Source organism: Mytilus trossulus, chromosome 5 (genome assembly GCF_036588685.1).
Source record: "Mytilus trossulus isolate FHL-02 chromosome 5, PNRI_Mtr1.1.1.hap1, whole genome shotgun sequence".
Classification (NCBI taxonomy): domain Eukaryota; kingdom Metazoa; phylum Mollusca; class Bivalvia; order Mytilida; family Mytilidae; genus Mytilus; species Mytilus trossulus.
In genome coordinates this window covers 29,865,932-29,893,052 of record NC_086377.1, presented here as the reverse complement: position 1 = coordinate 29,893,052, position 27,121 = coordinate 29,865,932, and the positions used below count along the sequence as shown (strand labels likewise).

The window sequence follows — 27,121 nt, the reverse complement described above, 5'->3', positions numbered from 1 at the left end:
GTCCTACAAATGAGTCTTCGACAAAACGAATCAATCCGGCACTAAAATGTGTACTAGTTCAGTGATAATGGACGTCATACTACCTAAACTCCGAAATATGTATATAAGAAATTTGTTCACTTGTTTGTATTTCCACAGTTGGATTGAGTTAAATGTAAGTCATTTCAATTGATTTTTTTATAGTGTTTCTTAATTTTCTATGTTGTGATGCTACACCGTATTGTTTTGGGTTAGGGTGAAGCCGGCTGGTACATACTAAAACTTTTAAATATGCTTGATTTATTAGCTCCTTTCCTAAATCAGGACCTGATGTCAGTGATTGGCGTTATAGTTGAATTGGTTAATATAAGTGTTGTTTTTGCGTGTTTTTTTTTATATAGATTAGACCGTTAGTTTTTTTTTGTTTGAATTGTTTTGTATGTACTTGTCATTTGGGGGCCTTTTATAGCTCTCTGGTCGCTGTGAACCAAGACTCCGTGTTGAAGACCGTCACGGCCGTACTTTGACCTATAATGGTTAACTTTTTACAAATTTTGACTGTCCGTCTCATTGGCTTTCATCATACGACCACATCTTCTTATCTATCAAATAATATACTACACTATGATCATAATTGTATAGCCAAACGATTCTATAAAACCTTTGCTATACATATAATTCGCATGATAGTTTATTCAAATGTTTGCCATTTAGTAGTGGCGCAGACAAAACTTGAGAGTGTTTTAGATCTTATTTCTTCCAATTTTTCTTTCTTTTATCATCTAAAAAAGTCTTTCGTACAGCAAACTGCCACTCGGTTAACAGAATACAGATTTGATTATCAATATTTTTCAAATATTTTTCGTATGTCCTGATTCTTTGTATGTTTAACGTTGGTATCATCATTTCTTTGTTTTCTATTTATATCTCGGAATACTAAAAAAAATCATGCTAGGATTTGGATAGTAAAATGAACATGGCTAGAAAACGAAAAGATATTGATGCCAGCGTTAAAACTGATAATACTGTCATATAAATAGATAGATCAACATTTGATAAAATTTTCTAATCCTGTGGTTTAGACAAAGATTTGTATAGCTATACAAATCCTTGGTTTAGATAAGCTGACTTTGGGTAGTGCCCCACGATTAATGGAGGAACATACAAGGAACGTTTCCGGGATTTGTTCGTATCCAAACGGGTTACTAGTTGTGTTTTAACATCTCTGGTTCCTGGTCGAGTTTTTGTACATTTTCACGCTTATTTCAAGTACCAAAAGGACCAGGTGACACCGACTGACGAATTTGGGAATTTTATCAGTAACGATTGCCACGTAATAAGTTAAACAATGGTATGGTTCTTCGTTAAAGTCATAACTGAAGTTAAGATTCCTGCATGAAGCATTTATCTACCTTTACATGATTTCTCAAATATTTTAGCAACAGAATATTTGCAGCTGCAAGCCGCGGGCGGAGGTGGATCGGACAGTCGGATATATAATTTATTTAGCTATAAATTACACTGCTTCTGATCTCTTCTCAAGGTTTAGCGATTGGAATAGTGTCCAGCATACCATATTCTTCACAGTTTTAAGTGTAGTCATACATACAATAGTTTTTTAAGTTATTTCAATGAAAAAAAAAATCACAACAAAGTTACCCCTAGTCCAAATAATTATGACGTCTTGAAAGGCTATTATAATTTTTTTCTTTGATGCCTTACTTCGTTGATGTAAGGCATCAAAGAAAAAAATTATAATAGCCTTTCAAGACGTCATAATTATTTGGACTAAGTTACCCCAAGAACTATTCCAAACAAATATGACGTCTGGCAAGGCCATTTTAATTTATTTCTGGGACACCTTCCTACATCACGGGAAGGGGTCCCATAGGCGGATCTAGGTGGCCCCCCCCTCCCCGTTTGTGGGAAAAATTTGGTTGATTATATAGGGAATCATTGAAGCATGACTGGATTGGGCCTCCCTTTAGGTCAGTCAGCGCCCCCCCCCCCCCCCCCCCCCCCTTATAAAAAGTTCTGGATCCGCCACTGCGTCCCGAAGTAGGAAGGCGTCTCAGAAAAAATTAAGTAGTTTTGCCAGACCTCATTTAACATTATTATTTGGACTACCCAAGAACATGAAGAAACTCAATCTGTAAACAATTCCGTGGTAAATCATCCAATCTATCTGGTGGACATATAACATTCTTTTAATTTAAGAATCCAGTCCTTAGCAAGGAAGAAGAAGAAGAAAAATGGCTAAAACATAAAATAGCCTTGCAAGACATCATAATTATTTAGATTACTAACAGACTAATGCTGTAGTAATGGCAAATTTCTAAAATTAACCGTATCATTATTGTTTGACTTTACTAATCATCACAGACCTTCCCTTAGATTTTTAGTGAGTGATTATAAAACTATCACTAACTTCCCACAAAAGGGGGGGGGGGGGGGGTGTGGGGGGCATGTACAGTATCTGCCTATGATCATCATGAAATCTATTAATTTGCTGTTTAAATTTTTCTTTTGTATAACTACATTTTTTTGTAGAAAAAAATATACTCTGTTATATTAACCTAGATATAGGAAGATGTGGTGTGAGTGCCAATGAGACAACTCTCCATCCAAATAACAATTTAAAAAATTAAACCATTATAGGTTAAAGTACGGCCTTCAACACGGAGCCTTGGCTCACACCGAACAACAAGCTATAAAGGGCCCCAAAATTACTAGTGTAAAACCATTCAAACGGGAAAACCAACGGTCTAATCTATATAAACAAAACGAGAAACAAGAAACACGTATATATTACATAAACAAACGACAACTACTGTACATCAGATTCCTGACTTAGGACAGGTGCAAACATTTGCAGCGGGATTAAACGTTTTAATGGGCCCAAACCTTCTCCCTTTTTCTGAAACAATAGCATAACATCACAACATATAAAAACATACGATAAAATATCAATTAGCAGACTTAACTCAATCAAAAAACGTATGATATAATATAATTAGTCCATATAATTATGATATCTTGAAAGGGTAATTATATATAATTTTTTTTTTTCAATACCTACAAAAACAATGAAAAATGAAATGCTGATGCCATTTTTTTCTGATGGATTGTAAAAACTTTGAGATCCAATTAAGCCATTTCTCATGTTTCTCACCTTTTTAGAAATGCAGATAACTTTTTTTTCCCTGTCAGACATTGGGGCCAGCAAGATAGACAATTTCACAGACCTATTAACTTTTTGCCAGACCTACAAGATATATATACATGTAGTTATATACATATGATTCTAAACCTCAATACCTTTGGCACCACTTTGAAAGTTAAATAAAAAAGATATAAAACTCTGAGGAAATATTCAACACAGAAACTTTATTAACAAATAGAAAAAAAAATAACCACATCAAACATTGTCAAATGAATAGAAAACCAGTGTGCTATTCCAAACTTGATACTAGCATTAATTTACCTTATGTCATGTAAAAAAATGTATGTAGAAAAAGGTGCATGTGGATAAAACCTGGTTTTGTACATGTTATACTTAGGCCAACCTTAAAAATATGTTTGTTTGCAGTTTTCCGACTGTACCTTCAGACTGAAGGGTCGGTAGGTAGGAAAAATATTTTATTTTATCAGCCAAAATACAGTTTAAACAAGCAGTTACACTAAACCAAGTTTCTTGTGAAGAAAAAAAACCATTTTAAAACAACAAACACTAGACATGCTGAAAACCAACATCAAATGAACAGGCATTTTCAGATAAAAAACTTTTTAACCAAAACTGAAACTTTAACATAGTGTCATTATCCAATTTATGACATAAAATATGGAATAATTATTAAATACTGGAACACTTACAGTCTGACTTATAAACAAGGAATGTCATTATGACTAGAACTTTTTTTTAAAGAAATATATTCAGACATGTATGCTTCTTGACTAGAATGTTTTCATGAGTAGAGTATTTTCATCAGAAAAATGTATATATATATATTATAGATTTATAAGACAATTATTAAAGAGTGTATTTTTAATTAAAAAAAAAATAACCATTGAATCTTCCTCAATTGAAAAAAAGGCAACTTGAAAAAAAAGTATTAAGACATCCGACTGTTTTCATATTTCTAACAATATTTAATTATATGTAATAAGGTTATATTTTTGCCAGGCTTTAATAAAAACCAAAGAAATCTAAAGTTTGTGGTGAAATCCATAGCACCCCATTAAAAGTAAATGGTCTGTACTGAAATGTTTTTAATGCATAAAAAAAATTGACAGCATAGCTCATAAGGACATGTTTTAATTGAATTCACACAGGCCACACAGTTTGGGTATATTTAATATTGTAAGAAAGAGAATAATTGCAATGAGTGGGGCAGCCCCCTTTATCCTAAAGGAGCATACTCATTGCAATCAAAGATAGATTTAATATAGAGAGAGTATATTTATTTTTCAAGCTAACCATTCATTTTCTCTACATCTTTGTGTAGTTAGGGGTGCTTCTTATTGATTTGGCATGATCTATATCCATTAATATTTCAAATGAGCCCTTCCTCTGTACAGGCGTGTTTACAGATATCCATGAAGATTTAAGTCACAGAGGGGTGGTTTCATCTTTGTCGTCTTCACAACGATTTGTAGAAAATATGCCATACTTCAAGCTGCTGTCGAATCATTTAACCACTAAAATTGGTTCAATAAAGTCAGGCTCCACAGATTCTGAACCCGATTTGTTTGAGACAGAATGGTTATCGTGTCAGTTATGAATATCAGCTGCATCATCGTCAATGATATCATCACACATCATAACATGTGCCTGAATCTGTATAAACAGTTTACTAATAAACGTTTTTGTTTGTTATTTGTCTTTAAATTGACACGAGACGACAGCGTAAAGTACTCCTCCATGACTTCATGGATACCTGTAAACAATTTCATGTGCTTTATCATTAAATGGTCACATGAACGCTTGACGGGAAGCTAAGAAAAACTGAACTTGAAATGCATAATTGACCCAGACTTTAAATCATTTCCAGAAAGGACCCAAAGTTCTGGATCGCGTCAATAGAGGTATTAAAAAAAATTTCTTCAAATTGAAAAGCAATAAAATTTTCACAGTAGGGAGGATTTTCAAGGGTCGGTCGGTAAACTGCAATCAAACAATATTTTAATTTAAGCCTTAGTTATAGCTAAAATGTCTGTTTGTTTTCTGGTTTTGAGGCGGACTTTAATTTTATAAATATGATCTACAAGTTGAATAGAGATTGTTTTAACTTTAATTTATTCATTATTTTTTTAAATTACAGGTATAATGAACAAGATGTAAGAAGAAGGCCACTTATTTTAGAACATTATATTTCTAATCTACCAGAGCTAAAGAAATGGAATGAAGATAGAAGATCTAAAGTACACATGAAACAATAAAACTATGGACTAATTCATGTTTTACACAATATATTATGTACTTGTAAGTAAATTACTATAATTCAGAAATTATTGGGAAGTTTTTGAGGAAAGACCGCTTCAAGTCGTCAATCCCCTGTTGGGTTGACCAGAGTGACATCCCCTCACGTCATTCATTTTGTTTTTATAGTGTGGAAAACCCCCCAACAAATCTTACTGAGATTGATGAGAAGGAAACACACAAATGAATAGATTGGCTTCAAACACTTTTTTTACACATTTCCCTTCTGTTTCTCGTGAAATTATCGCATCTTGAGCTTTCCTTTGCACTATTTACGTTTCTTCTACAATCCAGAAAAATCAGTATGACAAGGTTTTCTAAATATATCCAACCTACATTATATTATAGTGACATTTTTGTTGGAATGACACACTATTTAGAAGCAGCGATATCCTTCACTGGTTATTTAAATCATTCTCAGAGATCATGCACTAATTAAAAATTTGTATTTGTTAAATTTAAACATAATTTTGTTTGCTGTAGATGATGCAAGAGAATAAAGACAATTTTATTTTCTCGCTACAACATGTATGTCATGTATACGTTATCTGTTGCATACTAAATTCAAATAGAACTAAAATACCAAAACTCAAATGAAAATTTTAACACAAAGAACAATGAAGAAAAACAAGCATTATTTTTCTCATTTCAATTGTTTTACGTTTTTTCATTTCGGGGCCTATTTTAGCTGACTATGAAGTGTAGATTTAACTCATTGTTGAAGGCTGTGTAGTGATCTATGATAGTTGATGTCCAGGGGCTGTTCCAGCCATTTTAAAAAGGGCGGTTTCCAACCCAGGACAAAGGTGGGGTTTCAACTATTATGTCATCATTCAAATGCATTGATTGGTCCAAAAAAGGGGGGGTTCCAACCCCCGGAAAACCCCCTCCCCCTGGATCCGCCAATGATGTCTGTGTCATTTTGTCTGTTATTGAGAGTTGTCTAATTGATTGATTAATTGATAATTTTTGTTGATTGGTGTTTGCTTTATGCCGCATGAGTGCAAAAAGGCTACATCACGTTGAGAACTTATTCAAATATTTTTACAATTTACTTTTGTTGCTCTTTCATTGGCAATCAAACCACATCTTGTAAATTTAAATTAATTTGTGCTCTCCCAAGACATGCCAGATGTATTCTTATGTTGCACTGTAAATTAATAAATTATTGAAATTTTCAATTATTGGGAAAATTGCGCCGGGGTCATAATCGTTGATAATTGCAAGAGCTGAAACTTGCAATTTGAAATATTTTATATGAATTAACAGGATTTTTCTCAATATTGCGAAAATTAAATAGCAGTTTAGTCTAAATTTCTAATATTGTTTCAGAAAAAGGGAGACGGTTTGGATCCATTAAAACGTTTAATCCCGCTGCAAATGTTTGCACCTGTCCTAAGTCAGGAATCTGATGTACAGTAGTTGTCGTTTGTTTATGTAATATATATGTGTTTCTCGTTTCTCGTTTTGTTTATATAGATTAGACCGTTGGTTTTCCCGTTTGAATGGTTTTACACTAGTAATTTTGGGGCCCTTTATAGCTTGTTGTTCAGTGTGAGCTAAGGCTCCGTGTTGAAGGCCGTACTTTAATCTACAATTTATAATGGTTTACTTTTTAAATTGTTAATTGGATGGAGAGTTGTCTCATTGGCACTCACACCACATCTTCCTATATCTTAAAAGACAAAATTGCAATAAAAAATGCTCTCAATAATTCTGAATATACAGTATTCCAACACTATCACATGACCTTTGTGTTTAGCTGACAAGCTATATAGATCACATTTTGAAAGCTTTCTGCAGACCTTGTCACATGGTATATTAATACAGTTCGAGGTTAACACCTACGGTATTCCAGATGTGTAAAGGAGAAATGTCACTGAAACTTACGTGTTATATTTACTATATTTAGTATTAACGTGTTATTTTTTCTCAGACATGTCAGAGATAAGTAATTTTAGTAGCGATGTGTTTATTTTTAAAGTCGCACATAAATATAGCTGCTATCTGATCATCTTTACGAAAGATTATTAGAGTTGATTTGTTTTTCAAAGGGAGATAACTCATATGGTTTTTTTTTATCATTATTACAAATCTTATAATGGAAGGAGCATGTCCTTGTATGCTGTAAGTAAGATATTATTTTTTTTTTCTGTAACATCATATTTATGCGAAAAAAAGAAATTACTGCATGTACAAATGTACTTATTGAATTTTATGAGTGATGGATGTAGACATATAAATTATATGCAAAATTTAATTGCAATTTCAGGAAATGCTGTAAACTACATTTTTTTTGTAAAATGTTAATGATAATTTTTATTCTTGTGACACCTGTTTTTTTATCAATTGACACAACAATGAAAACATTGCAAAAATTTCTGAGATTGTCTTACAAAGTTTAACATACTATCATCAGAGTTCGCAAAAAGGGGCGGTCTTCAGGATTTTACCACCAAAATTTTGCATAGGACCGACACAATTTTAATATTTTTAAATAGAATTGATAGTGAGGACCAACAGACTTTCTTAAGGACCACCAGGGGAAAAAAGATTTCGCAAACTCTGTATCATTTGCTGTCATTTTTCAATTTTATCAAATAATATATTTTTGTGATCTTCTAATTACCATGCTTATATTGTACATTTGTGAAAAAATCAAAGTTGCAGTCAGATCTGTGAAAATACACCTTGTTTGATCCAATTGTTAGATGTTATGTAAATATTTGAAAATTAACCTTTTGTAAAGTGTGTTTATTTTATTTTTTCAGACTTAACATGAGGAAAAAGAAGACTCTATTGCTTTTCCTGTTTGGAATAACCGTCCTATCCACAATATGGTTTGTCCATAACACCTTTGGTAACGGGTCACTTCGTCTAGACCGTTTGTATAATAATGGCAAAAAAGGTGGCGCTGCAAACAATGTGTTTACAATGGCAAACGATAAGGAGCATCCAGCTAACTTCGAGAAAACCGCAACTGAATCTGATAACAACTTACTTTTCATACCAGAAAAAACTGAGTCACAGAATAAAAAACCAGACACTGAAATTGAACAAAGGGTAGACAATCTAAGTAATCAAAACCAAAAAGATAAAACAAGATCTGATAATTCAATTACAACCAAAGACTTACAAGAGGAGAATGGAGGGGAGGAGAACTTACTTGATGTACTCCAGCTAAATGACAAGAGAGAATGGGTACAAGATAATAAAGTATGCAGTCAAATTGAAAAAGAAAAATTTGTACAAACAGAAATGCACACACCATCTGGAGAAGTTAAGATTTTTGTTCACGATCCCTCTGATGATGTTCATGTTAGCGCTAGCTTAGTGGAACATGGTGAATGGGAGCCAAATTTAATTCAGCTGGTTTATTCTCTTCTTGAAAAGGATGATGACCTTAAGTTTATTGACCTTGGTGCTAATATTGGAGTTTTCTCCCTTGCTGTTGCAAATCTTAACAAACAAGTGATAGCCGTTGAACCTTTGTCGATCAATGTAAAACGTTTGTGTAAATCTATTGATGCTAATGAATTTGAGGATTTTATAACAGTTGTTCACAATGCTCTCTCAGATAAAAATGAGAAAGTGAAGTTAGGCAAGGACAAGGGGAATGTGGGGGGAACTTTTATTGCAAAGGATGAAAACACAAATAAAATTCAAGGTAGTTCAGTAGTAGGTCAGTACTCTGATGAAGTAAATACAGCAAAGTTAGACGACTTACTTACTATTCCAGAATTTAACTTAAAAAAAGTTATAATCAAGATGGATGTTGAAGGTTGGGAAAGTCATGTGTTGAATGGTGCTGAAAGATTTTTCCGTAAAGTTGATGTTCAGGGCATTCTAATGGAGTGGATGTGGCACAAAACTGGGACAGAAGCTAACGACATTATTAACTTTTTTGCTAATCATGGCTATGAGTCTGTAAACCCAAATGGTAATAAATTGCTAGATGTTCGTGCACCTGGTGCTTGGCCAGTTGATATTTTATGGCGACAGCGAGTAGATACTGGTCATACCCATGCACAAGTTGCAAAAGATAGTCCAAACACATCAAACCAAGTTACACAAAAATCAACAGGTGTTCAAATGTACCGCCATGATATGACAAAATGGAATCTTGATGATGCCATGTGTCGTGTAGATGCAGACTTCATGTTAGCCAACATGCATACTCAGGCTGGGGATGTTAAAATTTATGTTCACAATCCAAGTGTTGATGTCCATGTCAGTGGTGGATTAATGAGGAATGGTCAATGGGAGCCACATTTAATTCAGCTAATGTTTTCTCTATTAGAAGCAGATCCATCTTCTCAGTTCATTGATCTCGGTGCTAATCTGGGCGTATTTTCTCTAGCAGTTGCTCGCTATGGTCGGAAAGTCGTAGCAGTGGAACCATTATCTATCAACCTTCAAAGATTTTGTAGATCTATAAGAGATAATCATTTTGAGGACAAAATTACAGTTGTAACAAATGCTTTAGGTAATGAGAGAGAAACTGTATCCTTTGGAATGGATGTCGGAAACATTGGTGGGACATTTGTTCTAAATGGGAAAAATCAAGAAAAGCAGCGTGGGGCTCAATATGGGGGTCAGTACCAAGATCAAGTATTGACAGCAAAGGTAGATGATATACTGAAGTTACCTGGATTTGATTTTAAGAAAGTTGTCATAAAAATGGATGTCGAGGGTTATGAACATTTTGCCCTGCAGGGAGCAAGCGATTTTTTCAGCAAAGTTGATGTTCAAGCTGTTTTAATGGAGTGGATGTGGCACAAAGCAGGATCAGGAGCAGAAGAAATTTTCAAATTTTATCACGATCGTGGATATGAACCATTTGACCCATTGAGGAAAGTTGTGCTGGATACATCATCATCAGGATCTTGGCCCATTGATGTTCTTTGGAGGAAAAAGCAAGTTTCTGCAGTACCTCCACAAAATCTGGACAAGCCTGAACAAACCAAAAGTGTTCAAACAAATTCACAGGTTCGAATGTATAGAAGGGACATGCAGAATTGGGTCAAGGACACATCAATGTGCATCAATCCAAAAAGTTTATTAAAAGCAAACATGCACACAAATGCAGGAGATTTGACAATCTTTGTTCATGATCCCACTGTTGACATTCATGTAAGTGGGAGTCTTATCCGTGGTGGGTCATGGGAACCACATCTTACCCAACTCATGTATTCATTGCTACAACAGGACTCTGAGCTACAGTTTATAGATCTTGGAGCAAACCTTGGGGTATTTTCTTTGGCTGTTGCTAAATATGGTCGACATGTTTTGGCTGTAGAACCTCTGTCCATTAATTTGCATCGATTCTGTGCTTCGATAACGGCCAATGGTTTTGAAAGTCTGATAACTGTTGCTACAAATGCATTATCAGACAAGAGAGAAAATGTAACATTTGGAAAAGATAAAGGGAATGTAGGCGGCACTTTTGTTCTCAATGATAAAAACATGAATAAATTTAGTGGAAGTCCAGTTGTTGGTAAATATGATGATGTTGTCCTGTCAGCCAAGATGGATGACATTTTAGATGTGCCAGGATTTAACTTTAAGAAAGTGATTATGAAGATAGACGTGGAAGGTTATGAGCACCATGTTCTAAGAGCCGCTGATAAGTTCTTTAGGTATGTATATCAATAATTCTTGTTGTATTAATCATTTTGATGGTCATCACACTTTCAACCATTTGTAAAGCTAAAACAGTAGCTAACTTTATAAACTGGTTGAATTGTCAACTAGCCCAAAATGAGTCCAATTTACAGTGTTCATCATGTTTTATTGAAAACAAATGTAAATTGTCAATGCATCTTTACATTCAGTCAGGGGTACTACACATTTGTATTTGAAGAGGTAAAAAAAATATACTTAAATAAGTAAATTATAACGTTTGAATAATCTCCCCTTAATTTTCTAAAAAAAAATACTTTTACAAGTAATTGTTTTTACAATACAACCAAAATTCTCCCAATTTGAGATTTAAAATCATGCCTTTTATAATTTACCAAGGTTAGCTCATAATTTTTTATTAGAGTTCAATGTTTCATTTTATTAATTCAACAAAGAAACTGATCATGCTGATTGCGCGGTGATTTTTTTTTGACTTCATGATGTAAATAAAAGTTACTTTTAGATGTTGTAACTTGTACAAGTAGTAATATATAGCTAGTAACCCTGACTGACATTATGTAATTATAAAGGCACAAAAAAATAAAATTTAATAGATAATGAGTCTTGTACATAAGCATGATAAGTGGGCCAAAATGTACAACATGTGATTACTTTTATTTTAAAAAAAGCTAATTGCAATATGAAATACCTGAAAACATTTAAGATAAACACGTTATTTGTTTCTAATCAGCTTTAATTTTAGAAGAAAAAAATCCCCAAAAAATCAGGATAATCATGATAATTATTTTGCTTTATATTTTTTTCTATTTAAATAATGATAAGTCATGATCAATGTTTACATAAATGATTTATTATAGCACAGACACTTTGAAGGTATGGTATACATGGTATGTTAAAAGAGGTATTATTTCATTTACTCCTCCTACGCTTTTTTTACTTGGGTGTACTGTTATATATATACATGATATATGACACGTATGAATGACTACAATGTTTGAATTCTTATTTATAGATATTGTAGTCAATTAATTTGAACTCATTATTTTATTTACACAAGCTGTACCCATTTATTATATATATATTTCAACCTTTTTGGTGATTTTCCTATGTATTCATGATATTTAAAGTCATTTTTCTACTACATGTACTAGGAAGTACAATTTCTTAATTTTTCACTTACAGTGTAAAGAGATCATTGCTATAACCATGATAATAATTAATTTGTGTAATAAAATGATAATGGACGTCAAATTAAACTCAGAAATATATAAATGAACTAAAAATAAAAAATCATACAAGACTGACAAAGGTCACTCACTCGTGACTTGGGACAGGCACAAAAATGCAGTAGTGTTAAACATGTTTTGTGAGATCTCAACCCTCCCCTACATGCCCCATACATGTACCTGTAGCTATTAAATGTAGACAAACAAACAGACAGAAATACACACAGTAAAACTCATTTGAAACGAAGTCGGAGTCAGACGTCAGAATAGATAAGAAGAAGCTATGGAAAATGACAAAGATACATAAATGATTTAAAAAGGAATATTAGCAGTTACTGACATGCCAGCTCCAGACATAAATTTAAATTAAACTGATTGAAAGAGTATGTCTTCATCATACATGTACATCATGCACAATTGTCATTTGGAAAAAAAGGGAAAAATCAGCTTTTAAAAATGCATTCTGAAAAATAATTTAAAGTTGTAATTTGCTGACATCCAGTGGCAAATAGTTTATGTATATTTAGGACTAGAAAAATTACCAGGAACTTAAAGCAATTAGCCGGTTCCAAGTAAAAAATTAAGAGGTAGAAATACCTCTTAAAAGGTAAAAAAATGTTTCCTATGGTTTATAGTTGTCCTTCTTTAATCATGTTAATGACTTTCAGTAAATCTATTTTCAGAATTGAATTGATTTTTGGTATTTCACCAATTTTATAACGTTTTATTCTTTTCTTGCCTTTGTTTGAAACTTTAAAATATAAAAACATTTAGAATTGTAATCAATAAAACCAAGGGCCACATAAACCTCTGCCTTGAGGTTCTCTGGAGTGAAATGGGGAGTTGTAGGGTGACGTAGTCCCTCACTTCTTCTGTGATGACTCCTGAGAAAGATTGATTTTTTTTAGGCGGGGTAAAATACAAGGGCAGTTGATAACTTGCAATTCAATATTGGAGGAATATTAGTTATTGGTCCATTGCAGGGGACATTGGAACTCTTTTATGACGAAAAAAATTGTATATATATTTTTTATTGCTATAGTTGCTATAGTTAAGCAATTGAATTTGTTTTTTGATGGAGACTTTTTTGTTCCAAATTTTGCATCACAAACAATACAAACATATCTGAATTTACAGTAATTTGTATCTAAAGTTTAATCAGTATTTAATATTGAATTACTTATTACAGAACTGTAGATGTTCAGGCAGTGCTGATGGAATGGATGTGGCAAAAAGATGGTTCCAGTGCTCAAGAAATCATACAATTCTTCACCAGATATAACTATGAACCATTCAGTCCCGGCAGCAATCTTGTATTGGATACACAATATCCTGGAAGTTGGCCTGTTGACGTGCTCTGGAGAAGGAAGAAGTCTGGAAATCCATTCAAAAATGGACCAGAAACTTCTGTTAGACAGTCAAATCGGCATGAAAGACAACAAACAGATGCAGTTCAACAACAACAGTCTAGAGAGTCACAACAACAACAACAGCCTAGAGAGTCACAACAACAACCAAATGCAGTTCAACAACAACAGCAGTCTAGACAGAGACAACAACAAAGAGGACAACAAAGTCAAGCATCTCTGTATAATGAAGGAAGAGGTGATACACCTGAAAGAACCCAAAATAGCCAAGATAGATCTCAGCAGGTAAGACATGACGACATGTTCATTATGTTGCGGTGGTTAATTAGTGTTTCTCGTTTTTAGGCAGTTAAGCTCAGTGCCTGATGCGAGCACCCTGGATTTGTGTGCTATCCAATTAATGCTGAAATACGTGCCATTGTTATCATCTAGCTGGCTACTATATTATTTATAACTTATTGGACAGTTTTTTCATACTTTTCCTTCTGGATTACAAAAAATATGACCAGAAAAACCTTAAATGATCGTTGATTTTCCCAAAAATTTTGAAGTTGCACACAGGAATTTCCTAGTAGAGCTCATTAGGACATGTAGGAATCCTTATGTAGTTTATTATCCCCTGAGCTTTTGGCTAAGATGTCAAAAAACAAATGTATGAAATATTTAATCGCCGAAAATCTCTAAAGACAAGTAGTTATGATTTCCCAAATTGCAAAAGTCATAGGAATATTGTTTGTAGTCAATACATAATCAACTACTTATATATATACCTCAGTAGTTTATTAATATAAGTTCAACTGATCACGCTGTTGGCAGCAATTTTGATATAAAAGACAAAATTTCGTATCTTTTCAATTTGGACGCAGGGTTTCAAATTAGCGGTGGTCCGAGGTCTGCGCTCTTCCACTTTTGCAGTCGGACTTTCTACTTGGTTACTAGCTATGCCCTACATGCCCAACGGACCTTGAAAGAAAATAAAAAAATAATTTTGCAAACATTTTTACCAAAGTTTCCTAATAAACGATCTCAATCTTATTTTCATCATTACTATTCATGACAGCGATGTTCAATTTGTTCAACCGCTAGCTTTATACAGAAAATCGCTGATAAATAATGTGTAAGTTCAAGTAAAATCGCATCTCACTATCTGTCAAAAACAACATTGAACACAAAATGGCTGCCGCGAGAAGACACTTACAATATCGGATCCGATTTCAGAAACGTTTTAGGGTAATCCCAGGTTTTGACTATCAGCTAAAAAAATCCAGACAGTTGACAAAATACATCTATGCATGGTGAATAAATATAAACACTAGAAGTGAAAACCAAAAGATATATATGTAAAAGAAAGAAAAAGCAGAAAATATTTTGTACACCAATTTTAATGTCAAAATTCAATACAATGTGACAGCTGGGAACAGTATATCTAACAATATATATATGTTCCTTGTTACAGTATAAATTTTCTTTATCAGTGATAAATGTTGGTAATGCATGTTAAATGATTGTCAAGTTAAACATATTACTGCAATTTCAAGGGGTATTTTTTTCTTCTCAATTTTTATAGGTCATTTAAATAGCTGGAAGTTTCTTAAAAAAAAAAGATGTGGTATGATTGCCAATGAGACAACTATCCTCAAGAGACCAAAATGACCAAAAAACGGTCAAGATCCCCACCCCTAAACCATATATATATTCATGTATGGGACAATATTAAAAATCATATGAAATATAGGTGGAGTTTGTGGGGCCACTCTATCCCTTTCTGTTTGAGAATTCATAACGGTCGAGATCCACAATCTTAAACAATAAATATTTATGTATGGGACAATATTACAAATCAAATGAATTATAAGGGGGTCCCTATGGTCACTGTACACCTTCTTGTTTGAGAACTTGGAAAAATTCAAGATCACCACCCCTTAACCATATAATTTTATACTTATGTATAAGACTATATACCAAATCAAATGAATTATAGGGGAAGTCCCTGTGATTGAGAAATTGGAAACAGTTGAGATCCCCACATTTAAATTAAACCATATATATTCATGTATGAGAACTATTCAAATGAAATATATAGGGAGAGTCCTTGGGATCACCCTACCCACTCTTGTTTGATAACTTAGAAACAGATGAGATCCCCACCCCTCAACCATATATATTCATGTATTGGACAATATAACAAATCAAATGAAATATAGGGGAAGTTACTGGGGTCCCCCACCCCCTCCTGTTTGAAAACTTCATAACGGTCAAGATCCCTACCCATAAACCATAATATATTCATGTATGGGACAATATAAAGAATCAAATGAAAAGTAGGGGTAGTTCCTAGGGTCACCCCACACCCTCTTGTGTGTGTTTTGAGAACTTGTAAAAGATTTGAGATACCAACGCCTAAACCATATTCATTCCTGTCTGTCATTTCAATAAAGATTGAATGACATACAAGGTCAATCTTATAGGCGACACATATGCATATCACTTTGCTAGACCTTAACACCTGTCATTTTATTCTAAACTTAATGGACATGGGGTGAAGGTGGGAGTCATTTACATTTATTATGGACAGGTCAGTCAGACCTCACCATTGATACCTGTAGTAGTAAACTTTTGTCTTAATTGTGTCTCATAACTTTTGTACTGTACAACACAAACTCAGTTTTCTTTCCAGGGAAGTAAGTTCATTCATACTTTTACAAGCTCGTACTCGTAGTAAAGTCAACTTGAACTACTAACAGTCAACTAATACCAACAATTATGATCAACTAGAAGAACTGCAAGCATTGCAAATTTGTACCACTGCTGACTCATGAAAGACTCATGACTATTCGTGGTCATTTGCATTGCTATTGAAAATCTTGATAAAATATGAATTATTTGCCTGAATGATGAGTTCATTAAATGAACATAAATGTACAATTATGTATGAATGTTTAATGTTTGCTCTTTTAAATCTTTAAAAAAAATTGAAGCAACGTTGCCACAGTTTTCATAATTATGTTTGCCTTGGTTTTAGGTTATCTGTCCACAGTGCTTACAGTGCTTTGATTATAAAAATTTGACCATTGATTTTCCTTATACTTTGACCTATAATGATTTACTTTTATGAATTTGACTTGGATGGAGAGTTGTCTCATTTGCACTCATACCACATCTTCTTACATCTATAAGACATATATCTTTGTTTAGAGTTGGTATATGCAATACAAGTACAAACATAAGCTCTGGAGCGCTTTAATAACTTGATTGCAACAAACAAAACATACATATCAAGTCATGCACATATACAATTATACAAATAGGCAAGAGTTCATATCTATATATAAACATGCAAGGCTTAAATTAAAATATTGTTTGTTTGCCCTTTACTGACCGACCCTATAAATTCGTTCCGCCTGCAAATCTTTTATTTATATTAACCTGCAAGATTTTATTTTATTTATTTTTTTGTTCCTACCAAAAATCTTATATTTGTATTTCTTGCTCAAAACATTTTTACCAGAATCCTCGGGTTTTATCTTTAACGTATAAGGTCCAGTCTGTTTGGTATCACCTGAGCGTCTGACATGAACACTTGCATTTGAAGTTTCAAAGCATTTGTTTAAAATCGATGTTGAACGTTGAACGCTTCCTGAAATACATTACTCTTTACCTTTATATTTTAAAAAGAGCAGGGTTCATTTACAAAAAAAATCAGTTGATACAAAATTATTAACATGTGTACAAACTAATTTGTAAACGGACGTTGTATTTTATGTAGGGATGGTCTTTTGTGATCCGCAGGTCAGGATGATTATGTTAACGATGCCTCTATATTATTTATATTTGACATGAACCAAAAGTGACAAAACCCTGTAAAGTGGAGAATATCTGGCAGTAAAATCCCCAAGTTATCCATACAGATCATTTATAAATGCGATGTAAAATACGTGACAATTGAGTTTTAAGTCTTGTTACATTTTAATTGGAAACAAAGGCACACACAAAATATTTTACACTCTAGTGACTTTTATTTTACTAGTAATGTACATGTATGTCTGCCTAGTACCAGTACAAAATTATCTCTTACAGAAAACCTTTAGGTAAGCGTACAAGGTATGTAGTACAGTGCAAGTTTAAACTCTTCAAAGTTTCAGGCATATATAAACATTGAAGATAAGTGGCACAGCTCTATATTTTGATAGTAGTGCATATGAATTAGTTTCACGTTCTACAGGATATTTTTTTTCTTCAAAACTAATAGTCACAGAATAATTATTTGCAAAAACAAAACAGACAAAATGACGTTATGCAGATTTTGTATCTATAAAATAAAATATTTTACCTACCTGTCTTCCCATGACACATAATATACTGAGCCAAGTAATTTTTTTGGGGAAAAAAATAAAATATTCTACCTACCTACCCTGTTTCAAAAATTAGGGTCAGGAAAGGGCAAACAAACCATATTTTAATTTAGGCCCAACACAAAAGATTTATAAAGCATCTTTATATAACTAATTCTTATAAGTTGAAACATGCACTTATGAGGTCAAAACATATTAGCAAAAGTAAAATGGTTTGCAAAATAAAAAGCACATAAAAATATAATTAGTTAAGTAACTACAATTATAATTTCAGGTACGTCAAACCAATGTCCAGAAAAATCAAGCTTTCGATCATGCTGAAAAAACAAACCAAGTATCTTCAAAACGATATGGAGTTAACTTTTACCGTAGAGATGGAAAAACATGGGTTCCTGATGACTCATCATGTTCTGCATCAGGCAATTTCTTGAAAGCTAATTTGCATACACCAGCAGGAGATGTTACGATATATGTCCATGACGCCAACACTGATGTTCATGTTAGCGGAGGACTTCTCAGGAATGAGGCTTGGGAACCTCATTTGATCAGGCTTATGTTTGATCTGTTGAATAAAGATTCACAGCTGCAATTTATGGATCTTGGTGCTAATTTAGGTGTGTTCTCATTGGCTGTTGCTAAGTTTGGTAGGCGTGTATTTGCTGCGGAACCCCTATCAATCAATTTACAAAGATTTTGTAAATCTATCCTTGCCAACCATTTTGAGGACAAGATTACCGTTGTAACAAATGCACTGTCTGATAAGATTGAAAAAGTATCTTTTGGAAAAGACCATGGGAACGTAGGAGGTACTTTTGTATTGGAGGGAAAGAACATGGAGAAATATTCTGGTAGTGCTTATAGTGGAAAATATGATGATGTTGTACAAACGGCAAAACTTGATAGCTTTCTACGGCTCCCAGGTTTTGATTTTACTAAAGTTATTATGAAAATAGATGTGGAAGGATATGAACACCATGTCTTCAAAGGTGCTAAAAAATTCTTCCAAGAAGTGGACGTACAGGCCGTTCTTATGGAATGGATGTGGCATAAAAGTGGATCTGATGCCACAGAAATTTTGAATTTTTTCAAGGACCTTGGTTACGAACCAATTAATCCTAACTCTAATTCTAGATTAGAAATTTCTTTATCTCATTCATGGCCAGTCGATGTGTTGTGGAAAAAAACAAAAAAAACATCGGTGGTTAAAAAGTCCTCAAAAGTTTCATCGAAGTTTAATTCTGGGGTTCAAGTTTATCACCATGATAAAAGACAATGGCTGGCTGATGATAGCGTCTGTCTCAATCTTCCACCAATGACCAGAGGCAAAATAAGTGACTCCCTTGCTGGACCTTATACTATCTTTGTTTATGACCCATCTGTTGACCAGTGGGTTAGTGGTAGTATCTTACGAGATGGAGGCTGGGAAACAGGACTAGTCAATAGTGTTATTTCATTACTTAAACCAGATGAAGACTTACAATTTGTTGACTTAGGTGCTAATTTAGGGGTCTACACATTAGGTGTAGCTAAGTTTGGGAGGAATGTTATTGCCGTAGATCCCTTGACTTCTAACGTACAACGTATGTGTAATTCTATCATAGAAAATAATCTAGGAAGTAAGATAACATTAATTTACAATGCGTTATCGGACACTAGAGGTACTGTCTCTTTGGGTAAAGATGAGAAAAATGTTGGCGGAACATTTGTGATGGACCGTAGCAATGCAAATAAAGTTCAAGGTAGCAACGTGAATGGAAAAATCGGAGAAGATGTTGTAACTGCTAAATTAGACGACTTGTTAAATATACCAGGATTTAATTTCAAAAAAATAATTATGAAAATGGATGTCGAAGGATATGAGGGATATGTGCTAAAAGGGGGGACTAAATTTTTTGAAATGGTTGATGTCCAGGCTGTCTTTATGGAATGGATGTGGTTAAAGTCTGGGACAGTCACACAGGAAGTGCTAAGTTTCTTCACATCTCATGGATATAAACCATATATAGCTACGTCAGGCAGAGAACTCAGGGTGGAAGACGCAACGAACTGGCCAGTTGATATGATGTGGAAAAAATAGGTAAGAATTTAACGAAAAAAGATATTGATAGACCTTAAAAGTGTTATTTTGTTTTAAATCTGATTAAATTATCTCCCCCTTGATTGAGCAAATTTGTGTAACAAAGTTGTCTCCCCTGATCATCGAAATTTAAATTGAAATGCATCAAATTTGATCAGCAATTGTAATTATAAAGGTCATGAAGGTGAGAAATGCTAAAGCTATAGAAATATCTTATAATATAGTAACAGATATCTTTTAGGCTTTAAGTACTGTGGATCCATTTTTTTCGTGGGTACCAATTTTTTGTGGTTTGAGGTAAACCTGCACTTTTAAGGATATTTCTATTCTTGGTCTCCCTGTTCCAACAAAATCCATGAAAAATTGTATCTATATAAATCCTAAGTACTCCACACACTTACTCAATTATACATTAAAAGAAGATCACTTATTACTAAAAAAACTATTGACAGTACAACAGACCATATTGATCTGACTATCCTCTAACTAAGTTATAGACATACAAACGATTTTCAATCATATTACAAAAAAACCACATGGTCCAGATAGAATTTGGAAATGGGAATGTGTCAAAGAGCCAACAACCCGCAAAAAAGAGCAGAATATATAGTCTGACATGGTACAATATCACAAACATGTATCATTAAAAAACTGTCAGATCCAAAAGACAAAGTTTAAAGAGGTAGCACCATATACTTTATATGTTAAAAAAACTGTTTTTGAGACTCAGCATGATTCTTCATATTCTTGTGAAACAAACCAAGATTTTGAAATGAAGACATCTGATATTTTCTATTTCTTTTATTTTTTTAATCGATGAATTAACACTTATACATGATCATGATGATTCATGGTATGTTTTGTTCTTGCAGGTTGTTTAAAGAAGTATGAAGTCTTAGAAAACAAAGATCTGTGTTCAAACCATAATAAACTTCCTGCATTTGTATCATGAACAGGTGTATATATCATCATTAATTCATCACCATTGGACTAAAAGAATCATGTGCTTTGATCTTACCATTCCTTCTGTGTTTTGATTGGATGTTATAGGATTATTTGTCTCTCTGCAGTCATGGCAACAATGTTTTGATATATTTTTTTCTTCAGATTTTCCAACCACATTCATGAGAGCACTACCTACATTTACGTATGTTGTTCACTAATGAAGGTGCTGGCTGCTCCTTAATGTTCATCACTATTGTGTTTCTATGTTAGTCAGATAGTGTAAATTCAGAAATTATTGTGTGCATTAATTATTGCAATTTTGTCATTTTTTACTACAATCAGACAATGCGATTTTTGAGATATTTACCAAAACTTTCTGTTTATTCATATAAAAAATCTCAAATGTGAGTTTAAATTATTGCGATAATAACCCTTTCACAATTTTCACAATAATGAAAACATCGCAAAAATTTCTGAATTCACAGTAGTGTGACCTTTTCCATACTGATGTGACAAATTTCTATAGAAAAATGTCTTACAGACAAAAAATCAAAATTACCATGTTCATTAGAACCTTTCAACTTTATACATGTAATATGAACATGATGAAGTTAACTTCTAAACTATTTTGTATTTGTTGGATTTACCTATTGAAGTAATATTAAAGTATTTATAAAAAAATCAAAATGATTGGTCCTTATGGCTAATTGGAACATTTTTACTTAAATAAATATTATGTTTTTTTGTAATTTGAACAAATTTTAACATGATTAAAAAGATGAATATTATTCTGTTAATAATTGTAAAGTTTAGGATAAGTGTCCATGACAACTCTTTCAAGATGTCTTTAATTGGCAATATTAATTGATATGTTTATCATCAGGGTAAATGAAAACATTAATCATTATCATGATTATGTGCATGATTTATATCTGTATTTATTACTTCTAATTGCTGTTGTATTGTTATTTTATAGACAAATTATAGAAATATTAGTTACATCTATGTTTTAGCCAATGATTGATCAATGTTGATGTGAGAATGATGAATTGAGTAAAATAAGTTTAGCAACAAATAATATGACTTTTTTGTCAATGAAAGATGATACAAATTAAAAGTATCATATTTTGAATAAACATTTATTTTAGAAAATAAACCATAACATTCAATTCCTTATAACAACTGAAATAATTTAAAAATTATAATTTTTTATCTAGGTTTAGATCCATAACAATTCTATTAAAACTTAAATGTTTCCACATATCATGTATAACTTTGATTCATCATATAATACAGTCTATATTCAATACCAAGAAAACTTCATTAGGAAAATATTATTTCAAATTACCAAATCAACCATTCTATAAACATGATAAATATATAAAGTCTTGTATTTTCTGTCAGAGTAAAATTTCAGATTAAAAACATCCCTATATCAACTTTGTTTATTTTTAAGTTTTAAAAATCCATCACCACCATTTGACCACCTGGAAGTATATTCTCAGTATTAAAATTTGCTGTGCTAGAAATCAAAATTGTCAATAAATAGCAATCTTTATACGATTCCCTTTCATGTCTTTCTCATTGTTATTATATTTATATGAGTTGTGTCCCTTGAAGAGGATTTTTTTTTAATGTTTTATCATGATTATTAAATATTTATTGAAAATTTCCGCATATGTGAACTCAAAACCCTTTTGACCTTGCATAAATATTATTTTAATGGTAATATTTTTCAAAAGATTAATCTAATATTTCGGTATTTAGCTGAATTTTGTCACATACAGACAATGATCCTAGATCGTCTATAATGACTGTAGATCTGTCTATAAATAACCTTTTGATGTCAAGGAACAATCATTTTTAAACTTAAATGACATAAAATATTTTGGGATAGGGATTCAATAATTTGTTGCATCTTGTTTGATTGTTATGAATGGTAGACACAATTTTCATACAAGAGTAGATATGTCTATTGAACAAAGGCAAATTCTTGGAACTTTTGTGATAGCGTATTAATTCTTTAAATCAAAACTCTACCCACCGAATGAATGAGGTATAGTTCATTATATTTTCTGATTAATTCTTCTTTCAGATTTTTTTGTATGATTATATGAAAGTTTTATAAATAAAGGGTTGTACTGTTTTATGCAGGTTTTCAGTAGATTTTTTTTGTAAGATGTCCTTTTTGTGTTTTGTCAACACACTGTTGTCCTCAATATATACAAGTATTTGACTAATGTAATGGAAATTATGCCTTTTTTTTGCTTTTTTCTTTAAAAAAATCTTTGAAAAATCATGAATTTTCAGCATTTGTTTTTTTATATTTTGTTATTGATTGTTTATTCTAGAAACTGTTATTTCCTTTTTTGATTTGTTTAGTTATATTGTATGCTATTTGTGCTATCAAAAGATATTAAATTTGCCATTTGAATTGTATATTTGAAGATTATGTTATTCTGTACTTTTTTCATCTAGTGTATTAAATTTGTAATATATTGCTATAAACAATTGTGGATTCATTTATTTTAATGGGTACCAATTTTCATGGATTAAGGAAAACTTAAAAGCATGTTAGTGGATATTTAATTTCATGGTTCTTTCGAAACCTGCAAACAAGCCTACAAAAAAATTTGTCATTCCGATTCGTTGAACATTTAATTTCGTTGTTTACCTGCACCCAACAAATCCACATAAATTGGTATCCAACGAAAAATAATGAATCCACACTATATATATATGTATCGTACTAGCATAGTCTGAATGTGATGGGTCATACATTTCTCTTTCTTTTAAGATACATTGTGATAAGAACTTGTAAAAGTGAAAATTCACTTGTTTTAATTTCCAATCTTTAGAGAAATAATTGCAACTGTTTGTAATAGAGGAATTTTGTTTTCCTTTTTTGTTTGCATATAATGATGTCAATTTACTGTTACAAATTATAAAGATTTTAGGTGCCATAATAATTTTTAATGGACATAATAAAAAATATATAATAAGTCAATGCTTTAATTGTTAAAAAGGTCTATTGGTCTGGAATCAGAGCAAGGTGTTCCTGTTCATATTTATTCATAATTATAGGTTTAAAGTATAAATACAGGTTTTGGAATGATAAAAATTAGGTCAGAGTAGGGAATTACCCATTTTCGCTAGAATGTCATTTAATTGAGAAAGTATACCCAACATCTTGAAATTTTATAAGCTTGTTAAACAATAAGTCTTTACACAATTACATACAAAGAATTCATTATTGGTTTTACTTATCATGTTTAAAAATACTTGTCCTTCAGCCATTATACTAAATACCATGTGATTGACATGTGACATGATTTACATAATTAGTTTAAATAGTGCTACTTATTAAATTGTAAAACACAGCTTTTGATACATAGTTAGTGTATGGTGATTGTTAAAATATGGATAATAACTTGTTTGAGCTTCCCAGTTATTGCCAAAATGCTTATCCATGTATAATATGTATTATTTTCTATATTTGATAGTAATGTTGACTTTATTATCAGTCTTGTAATAGGATTTAGACTTTAGGGTACTGACCAGGTATGTTAAAACAGCTTTAAGATCTTGTTATACTAGTCACTGTTCATTTAGAATTTTTTTTTAATTTTTTTTATTTTAACAAGTGCATTATGTATAATTTGAAATTTTGTTCATTTCACATAAAATTAACAAATCAACTTTATATAAATTGTAATTTAATTTGATTTGTCATTGATATGTCTAATAATATTATGCAGATTATTGTAAAAGGATTAAATAATAATTATAAAAAATATGGTGATTTGTATCACCCACAGCATATGTTGATAACCAAATGCAGACTTAATTTCCTGCATCTTGTAACAACTGTCAATTTAAGGGATTTTGTTATAATTTTTTTTTGTATTAGACTGGATGTGATGTATCATGTTTTGATGATATGACACTTGTAAATTCTTAAATTTTTTAGGTGTGGCTTTTAATATATCACATTTGAAATTTTGAAAGTACAGGGTTTATGGAAATTGCTATATTTCATCTTGCATTATGGCACATGCTAAACAATAGCATTAATTAACGCATGAAAAATTTCCAGAAATTATAGTTTCAATTTCCACAAGGTGTCCCTCTTAAGAAAATGAAACTGCAGTATTTTTGTGATTTGTTTGTAGTATATTTTTTTATTAAAGCTATTAGCAAGTCACATGACTTTTATAATTCAACAACTCTCACTAGTACTGTTCATGCTATTTAGCAGTTTTATCAGCATTTGAATATGTATATTCTTTTATGGATATAATCTAGTCTACGTTAACTTAGTCTTTTGTTTTTTTTAATTTTTTTATACGCGAAAGTATATTGTTCATGTTGTTTATGTTGAACTATTTTATAACAAGGAATTCTGTGACCTTGTCTCACAAAAAAATACCCTTCAACTGTTGGGTCATTTGGGGCCTAGATTTCAATGATAAATAAGCATTCCTTGTCAGTATAAAATATTTTATTCCAATCAGAATATTTAGTTTCAGAATGCAATTATTGTAGGTGCTAGAATATAGTTTTTTTTTTATCGTGATTTCAATATTCTACTTGTGAATTTAACAGTTTTAAGTTAATGTCGATATATTGGGCCTTGATAACTAAGGTTATCCACAAACACAAAATTCTTATTTAGTAAGGAAAAGAATGGGGACGGGAGATTTGACATAAAGTTCTTAAAAAAGAAATTTTAAATTTCTGTTGTTGCTAGTGAAATTGAAAATCACAGTTTATATATGTTTAGATTCAATCTGATCAAACTGGAGATCTTTTGTTAAGGATTTGCTAACAAGGACCTGTAAAGTCCATATTTAACTTTCTGTTAAGAAGACATTTCAAGACCTTCTAGTTGTTGAAAAAAACACACTACAATATTTGGAGTCAAGCATTCATTGGCTAACATAATAATTAGAAGGAAATAAAGTAGAATGGAATGTTAGCAGATGCTTTGTAAATGTAGTGTTGTTACTGGATCTATTGTTGAATGCGATTGGTCAGGATCTTGGTAAAAACCCTGGATCAGTTGTTATATTTTTCAAGTTGTAAAATATTGAATGTTAAGTTGATTCTTTATGACTTTTTCATTTTTTATGTTGAAAAATTTGTCAATTATATATGGAATAGAAGCCACATCGATTTTAAAAGTTCTATTAATTTCAACTAAGATATATTTACCTTAGACCTTATGATATTCTGTATATGTATCTTAATTTTTTAATGATTATTGCATGTTTTCAAATAATTTATGGTAAAAGGTTTGTCTTATTCTATGAAGTCTATATTGTTGGTTGTTTATAATAGCTATATGTATTTAGACCAAAAATAAATACAAATTAAATTTTATGCATGTGTTTCGTAATTTATGCAGATGCCATTGGTTCTGTTGAATAAAACTTCTTTTATATTATATAGATTTTATGCTGCCACCATGTTACCCTTGTCCCTCTGTACGCCTAAGATTATTTTCTGTTCTCTTACTTTAGTTTATCTGGACCAAGTGTCATGAAATTTATACACAATCCACCAAAATCAGATCGAATTTGGGGTAGCACTTGTACTGTTCTCGAGTTATGTCCCTTTAAAATATTATATGCAGCAGAGGCATCATCTGTATCCCATGGACACAATTTACATAAATATATTTTCATGTGTTAATTATTTTTTTAAATATGATAATATTTAGTATAACTATATTTAGTATTTGTGTACATTGCAAGGTCATATTGCATGTCAGACAGTTTTCGTCTGATCTCAACATCATTTCATGCATTAGCATAATAAGTGAACAAGATTTTACTTTTTCGTGGTCAATGCTTATATAGCTCATATACTATAAGGAAAAAAGTCTACTATATTTGTTATATATGGAATGATTGGAAGGGGTACATGTTAAACTGGCAGGTGTCATCTGACCTTGATCTCATTTTCAAGTTCCAGTGGTTAAAGTAAAGTTTTTGTTGTATGTTGCTTTTTTTTGTACTTAAATTTATGTAAAAGGTCAACTATATTTGGTG

The 27,121-nt window shown here is 32.0% G+C and overlaps 1 protein-coding gene across 1 annotated transcript; it reads left to right on the top strand.

The window, feature by feature from the left end:
* The first annotated feature begins 1,202 nt into the window (after window positions 1-1,202).
* LOC134718743 (uncharacterized) lies at window positions 1,203-26,450 on the top strand. Its single transcript, XM_063581428.1, has 6 exons — window positions 1,203-1,330; window positions 5,301-5,461; window positions 8,230-11,097; window positions 13,517-13,979; window positions 18,321-20,123; window positions 20,996-26,450. The coding sequence occupies exons 2-5, from the start codon at window positions 5,454-5,456 to the stop codon at window positions 20,121-20,123; spliced, it is 5,142 nt and encodes a 1,713-aa protein (XP_063437498.1). The 5' UTR covers window positions 1,203-1,330; window positions 5,301-5,453; the 3' UTR covers window positions 20,996-26,450.
* The last annotated feature ends 671 nt before the right edge of the window (window positions 26,451-27,121 follow it).